Source organism: Pristiophorus japonicus, chromosome 21 (genome assembly GCF_044704955.1).
Source record: "Pristiophorus japonicus isolate sPriJap1 chromosome 21, sPriJap1.hap1, whole genome shotgun sequence".
In the NCBI taxonomy this organism is placed as follows: Eukaryota; Metazoa; Chordata; class Chondrichthyes; family Pristiophoridae; genus Pristiophorus; species Pristiophorus japonicus.
The window spans coordinates 33,162,293-33,169,267 of record NC_091997.1 but is presented as its reverse complement, the minus strand read 5'-3'; the positions used below and the strand labels follow the sequence as shown (position 1 = coordinate 33,169,267).

General features: G+C 40.8%; 1 protein-coding gene across 1 annotated transcript; it reads right to left on the bottom strand.

Annotated features, from left to right (window-relative positions):
* Positions 1 to 1,220: 1,220 nt before the first annotated feature.
* On the bottom strand, positions 1,221 to 2,935 carry hoxb1a (homeobox B1a). Its single transcript, XM_070864569.1, has 2 exons — positions 2,344 to 2,935; positions 1,221 to 1,564 (listed from the first exon to the last, which is right to left on the bottom strand). Exons 1-2 carry the CDS (start codon positions 2,933 to 2,935, stop codon positions 1,221 to 1,223), a joined length of 936 nt encoding a protein of 311 aa, XP_070720670.1.
* Positions 2,936 to 6,975: the final 4,040 nt, after the last annotated feature.

Here is a 6,975-nt window from a genome sequence, read left to right as displayed (position 1 = left end):
ATGCATCCTCTATAACTTGTCTTATTTTGAGAAAGAATGGCAAGAAAAATGAAAACAGTCAAGAAACAAAGTGTGTTATAATAATCAAATCGATTTTATTGGAATGAGGTAGCTGAACACTACAGTTGCAAATTCAACGTTTGGAGGGCTGCTAACGGGCTGAGATACAAAACTGATAAAACTCAGTAAAAGATTTCAATCAAAGCATCATCACCTGGGGTAAGGTTGCTCTGGTCGCCATGTCTAGCGACGTCGGCGATGGTCTTTTTATTTAGAAGGTGTCCTCTGGTCGGCAATACTAGCGAAATGGTCAATTCGAGCAGTATCGCCCAGAGGAAATCTTGAAGGATGCATTTGGCCGCGTTACAACACATTTGCCACCAGAGCATACCCAATCCCATGCTGTCTCCAGCCTTGCTCACATTGATATCAAGAGATAGCTGCGCCAAGGCCTATAAACAATCGAAAAGGCAAATATTCTCGGAATTATCATCTTTTTTGGAAATATTTGGTAGTGTTGTAACGAAAAATCTAGTCAGAGTTTTTGATTTAAGAAACGATAAGCTTTGATCAAGCAACTGAAAGAAAAGAAAATACCGCAAAAGTGAACGAACGATATTAGTATTTGTCTGTTAACATTTAACACGCGCCTGCTACAATCTCCACTCCATTTCTTAAAAGTCTCCACTTCCTTTCTACACCTAACATGTATCTTTTTAATCGATAACCCTGTTACAGTATTAGTAGTGCAATCACAAAAAAATACCACAGATCTCATAAAACATACCTCACACTGCAGAATGAAGGTGTTTCATCGCAATTTCCGATATATACAAACAATTCCGTTTGAAATAATTGATTCTTAAATACAAAATAGACTGAAATCTACACCTATGCATAGACGGCGAGGCTCTCGGAAGCCAGACTCCCTGTAAAGTTTACATTAACAAGGTTGGCAGTCAGAATCGCAAGCTAAAAATATATATATACAACCAACTGGACAATATGTCATATTACAATCATCGGTATCAAAATATGGGATTCTCGCATTGTAAACATGTAAAAAGTGCAATGCTAACTTTTTTTGGGTAATTTCCCTGAGTTTATTACAAGTATAACACAAACAGGAGCGGGCAATTAGCATCAGTAAAATGTAATGAAGGAAATTAAAGTCATATCCTCCCTTTTTTGGGGAAAGCGTTTTGTTTTGATAGCCTGAGTTAAGAGGTGTGGATGTTCTCTGATGTAGACGATCTGGGCGATGTGGATGGAGAGGTAGTTGATGACTTGTCAGACCCGTCCCCGGGTTCCTTAGCAGCGTTGGCGGGGAAGTGGGGAGCGAATCCTTCCTTCTCTCGCTTCTTCTGCTTCATCCTGCGGTTCTGAAACCAGATTTTCACTTGGGTCTCGTTCAGCTCCAGAGTGGCCGCGATCTCCACTCTCCTGGCGCGGGTCAGGTACTTGTTAAAGTGGAATTCTTTCTCCAGTTCAGTTAACTGCTTCGTGGTGAAATTGGTTCGTATTGTGTTGGTCTGGCCACCCAAACCGTAATCAGCTATTTTGGCTGCAAAAATTAAAGGGAAAACAATTAGATGAACCCTACATGGGCAACCACCATTAGCCAACAACTTGAGCACTTAAGAGTCCCGGAACTTGATAGAAGCAAGAGACTAGAACACAAGGCTTTTAGGCTGGATTCAACTCATCTTATTGAAAGACACGACTCTGAAACAGAATATTAACCCTTAATGAAGCCATTGCAACGCCCTTGCGATACACTCGCTCCGATCCGTTGGGTTTTCCCCAAAAATGTTAGCGCATCTTACTAAACCAACTCACTGTGAAACACACATTCCTGCTAAGAATCGTCCATCACCATTACAATTGTTAATTTGCACACAGCGATCAAGTGTCGCCGAGTGGAGATATAAGGACAGGCCCGTGCACATCACATTTAAAGCTGCAGTCCTGTTTTCCACACCGAGCTGCCTGTCATTTTCAGGTCAGTTTCATAAATTCAAAATCAACCGGCCGCTTATCTCTGATTTACTCCAATTGATTCCGGCCAGGGGGAGGGGCGACAGCAAATGGGTTGCTGCAAAACCATTCGAATACTGTAGCTTCTTACTTTGCAAAGTTCAAACAGAGGACAAAGTATTTTTTTTTAATTCTCTTTAGACGTTTTCAGAAGCAAATGAATATTAGCTTCAATGGTATCTTACAACTTGAAAGAATTCAATTGTGAAAGTTGGAAAGTGCTTGAATTTAGATTTTCGCTAGTTCCTTGAATCATTTACAGGTAAGGAAAGGATGAAGGTTAGGGTTAGAGCTACTCATACTAACCTGTTTTAGGAGGGTTTCTTTTCACTTTCATCCAGTCAAACGTCTGTCCTGACGAGGGTGAATCAGAGATGCAGGAAGGTTCCTTTTCCCCCTCTTGAGTTGGAGACAGATTAGCATAAGTCCCATACGCCAAACCCTGTTGCTCTTGGCCGTAGGAATGCTGATACTGGCTTGGCCCTGAGACACCGCAATAGCCGTCCGAAAGCGGGTTGACAGTGGATGCTATGTTGCCAGTGTACCCTGAGGTTTGAAAGTACGCCCCATCCGATTCTTGATTGAAAAAATAGTGGTGATTGTAACCCGGGTTGCAAGGTTGGGATGTGTAATTGTTGGGGCCTGAACTGGCGTATGGGTTTCCCAGACTGGAATGATGCGAGTAACTGGCTGGCTGGTGCTGATGTTGGAGTGTATTGTGCGCGCTTCCTCCTACTAAGAATCGTCCATCACCATTGCAATTGTCAATGTTACCTGCAGAAGGAGCGAAAGCTGTTATCCCTTGTTCTGAATGGTGGTAACCCTTGGATGAGTAGGCGCCCGTCCCACGATTACAAATTGCGTACTCTAAGAAGGAGTTCATCCTGGTATTGTCCATCTGCCAGTGATGGACGGTCAACCTGTTCGGTATCCCCCTGCCCCTGAAACCCCAAGCACTATGTCACCCTGTAAACTTCCTCCATGGCTCGCTGGCAATCAAACGATATCACTCAAGAGGACATTCACGTGACCCCGAGTCGCCAATGGCAAGGGACCTCCTGATGTTAGTGAACTGCATGAGGCGATCCATCACCGCGGTGACATTTACATCACAAAAGCTTTCAATCAAAGGTATCCGCATCAATCTGATAGCAACACTTAAACGTCAAATCAGCCTTCAGAAAAAAAGGGAGGGGGGAGAAAGTTGGAATTATTCAAGATTGTCTTTAAAGTGTTAAAAAGATTTGTTCAAACCAAGAACCACAGCTGCCTAAAAAATCTGGGCATATTATCTTCCTGAAGCACAGCAGACCTCAAGTAGGTAATTTAATATATATTTTAATGTTTTATTTGAATAATGCAGGACTGCAAGGAACGAACCATAGCCTTATTTATAGTCAGTTTGAGACGTTTTAGTTTTTAAAAAATAAACAGGTTGAAAGATGCAAGCATCTCACTTAACTTTGTTTTCAAAGTCTGGAGTAGGCGGAAATGAATCAAACATATCACAGCACGGATACAGACAAAAATAGAGCCGGCTGTATGGGGGAGGGGTTAAAAAATAAAGCAGTCGTTTGAAATGAATTGCAACGATCTTTTGGTGAATGCTGCAGTGCATTAAAAGCTATGAGATGTCCATATGATTTTTGGAAAGGTAATGTTCCTCATGGGATGTTTGATAAAAGGTCTCATAACAAATGTAATATAGATGAGTATTACCCAGTTAGAATTGCATGTTGCTTAATTACCGTTTTTTATGTCCCAATTTTGTAATTCGCTGGGATCTGCTAAAGAGTCATAAAACCATGGGTTAAATTTAGAAGTGTAATGTAATAAAACATACCCATGCTGTCATTTCTGTTCCTTCAGTAAAACTGTAGGGAATTCAATGAAAGACGAAACATAAAAAATACGATGCCAATCCGAAAGAATCCTTTCTATAATTTGAGAGTTCAGCCTGGTTACACCATTAAAACAAAGATAATGTATATTTAAGAGGCTTATTTCCACCGTGAAGAAGTGATTGCCTTGTGAAAGTAATACGTCCAATCAATTCATCAATAATGTAATAAATCACAAGTGTGAGTTGAATCGCCTATATGCTTTTGAATTTAAAAACAAATATTTTTGTTTTTTTTTAAACTTGGAAGTATTCATCTTATGTACCCTTAGCCTTGTCATGAAGCTTATGGGTACCTGTAATAGATGCAGTGCTGACAGCACAACGGGAGAAATCAGTCATCTCATTTCTCAGTGGGTGCCATATATTACTTTCCAGAACTTGGACTGAAGTTTTGACGATTCTACACGAGGGAGGGGAGTGTGTGTGTGTGTGTGTGTGTGTGGGGTGGGGGGGGGGGTGTTATTCTATGGATCATAAATAGTTCCTCGTTTCAAGTTTTGAACTGCATCTTACCTAAGTCAGCAAACCCAAGTTAACTAAAAGTGGCAGACTAGCTTGACAAAGTGAGTGGTGATTATTCATATTTTGTCGGAATTGAAGGCATCTCACGCAATGTCCTTCACAGTCGAGTTTCGTGTGCTGTCAGGATATGTACTATTATCTTAGCATTTAAGCACGTTTAATATGTTTGACATAATAAGACGGTTTTCCCTTTACATTCTGGGTTATCACATATATACACACAGTTTAGTGGTGATTAGCCAGAAGCCCGGGGCCTACAATTATACTAATTTACGCAGTTAACAGAAAAAGATTAATTGTACAGTATGTGATGTGTCACTGTTGCACCTAGACATTCGAGCTGCTCGTCGCCCGCCATCTGTTAGGTTCATGGAGAGCTTATATTTTCTACATAATGATACCTTATCACTGTCACCGAATTCAAGAAACATTATTTTTGCCTTCACTCATTCAGTCGATGGATCCATATGTCAAAGGCAGCACTGGCAGCCAACAATTTAAATCTTTGATGTCAGCTCCATTTTGCTGCTGCTTGCTGCACTTTTCCCTTTAGGGAGAGCGAGAGATAGAGAGGGAATGGGAGGGAAGTAAGGATATAGATGGATAAGTACAGATAGAAAGGGAGCGATACAGAGGGGAAGATACAGAGAAGGGAAAGGGATAGGAATTGAGAAGCACAGAGAGGAGAGGGGTACCGACGAATAATTACAGAGGGAAAGAGAGGCAAAGAGGGAACTGTACACAGAGCAAGGTACACAAAAACAAGAGAAACAGAGAAAAACAGAGAGATCGAGAAAGCAAAAGAGAAGAACGAAGTGAACTGGGAAGAGACAGGGAGATGCGTTATTTAAAGCATATTGCCATAACAGTTATACTAAATCTGAACTAGACATGCAGATGTTATGTTTCCGGTCAGAATCCCGAACGGGATCCCTAATACTGCATGATGATCTAAAAAAAAGTATATTTAGCTTGCAATACATTATATAAGTAACTCAACAAAGTTTCACGGTAGCACTTTCTCAAACATAGCCACTTGCTGGGGTTTCACTGGACTGATGATTGAACACGTGCTGGCACAGGATTGTGAATGAGCGCCATAAATGCTGTGCATCTGCCAGCTGCTCATGCACGATGTCAGATGCAGCCAGTGTTGGTTGAATAAAGGAACCTTTGGCGAGTAAAACTTTTGGGCCAGTCCAACTACAACGAAGCAGAAAGCCTCGCTCGTGTTTTCGATCTGTGTTACATTTCGACAATATAGATCTGTGTCCGACTCTGCGCCCACGCACCTTCCACCTAGTATGAAAGACATTTAATTAATCATTTGAAAATAACTGTACTGACACGAATTACTTAATAAACTAGCAATTTCCATTTTAAGCTGCGTGTAAATGGAAAGAAGGTGGTTGACAGAAATGAATAGTACTTTCAAGCCATACTGGATTATTTTATTGATTGGGATAGTTGGGAAACGGGGATGATGCATTCGATACCATATTATGCAATATTACTTACACGTATTTAGTTGCAGTGAACTAAAATACGTTCACTTTCACTGGTCCAGATTCTAATCTGTGTTGATAAAAGCCAAGAATTTATCAGCTAACGTCTATCATGCACTGAAACTAATTGAACCTTATTCAAACTGATCATAACTGCAACTACATGTTCAGAATCCGTTGCTGCTCTCTTTAAATGCGCAAGCAATGTCTCTGGCAATAGTTAGTCTCCGTGTAGCAAAGACACGGAAACTGGACTGATTAAGGATTGAAGAACTCGCCTTCAATGAGATGTTTGTTGCAAGTTTGTCTTGCTCCTGCTGCCGCGAGCAACAGATTTATAACATTCTTAGAGGGACACTGAACCCCTCAGTCAATATTTTAAATCGTTGTTACAGATCTTCAGTGATTCCCCAACAGTGACACAATCCTCGATAGCGATCTTCTTATTTATGTCAACCTCCTTTAACAATGTGATTGCACAAATCATATGTGATTCCTTTCATCCGAGTGTCTATCAAAGCTATCGTGTTGGATTCAGTTCACTGAGAAACGCTATACCTACTTCTTTGCCCCTTTATTGTTTTGAATATGTATTTACGAAAATGTAATCCTGCCCTCTTTTCCTGTCAAGCCTTTAATTCAGAATAGTGTGACCTCTTGTATTGTAGTAGAAGAAGAATATTTACAGTACACAATATTTTGCAAAGAATACAAAAGTGCCATGTATAAGAAATATACAATGTTGTTTTAATTTTTGTACCAAAAATTTCATGACCTTTTTGCAAAGTGAAAAATAGTTTCCTCTCCTTACCAGTGCATCAAATTGGTACTGATACCCTAATGGTGTCTTCAGGGGGCACTGATGGCTGAGGTACCACATGAGGTCTTATCTGCCCTGCTCAATGAGCGATAAGGATGCAATGGTTCCAATCACAGAGCAATGTTAAGCATTGTGCTGTGACCTCCTTAAAACTCCTCTTCTGTACCCTGTCCCCCCCCCCCCCCCCC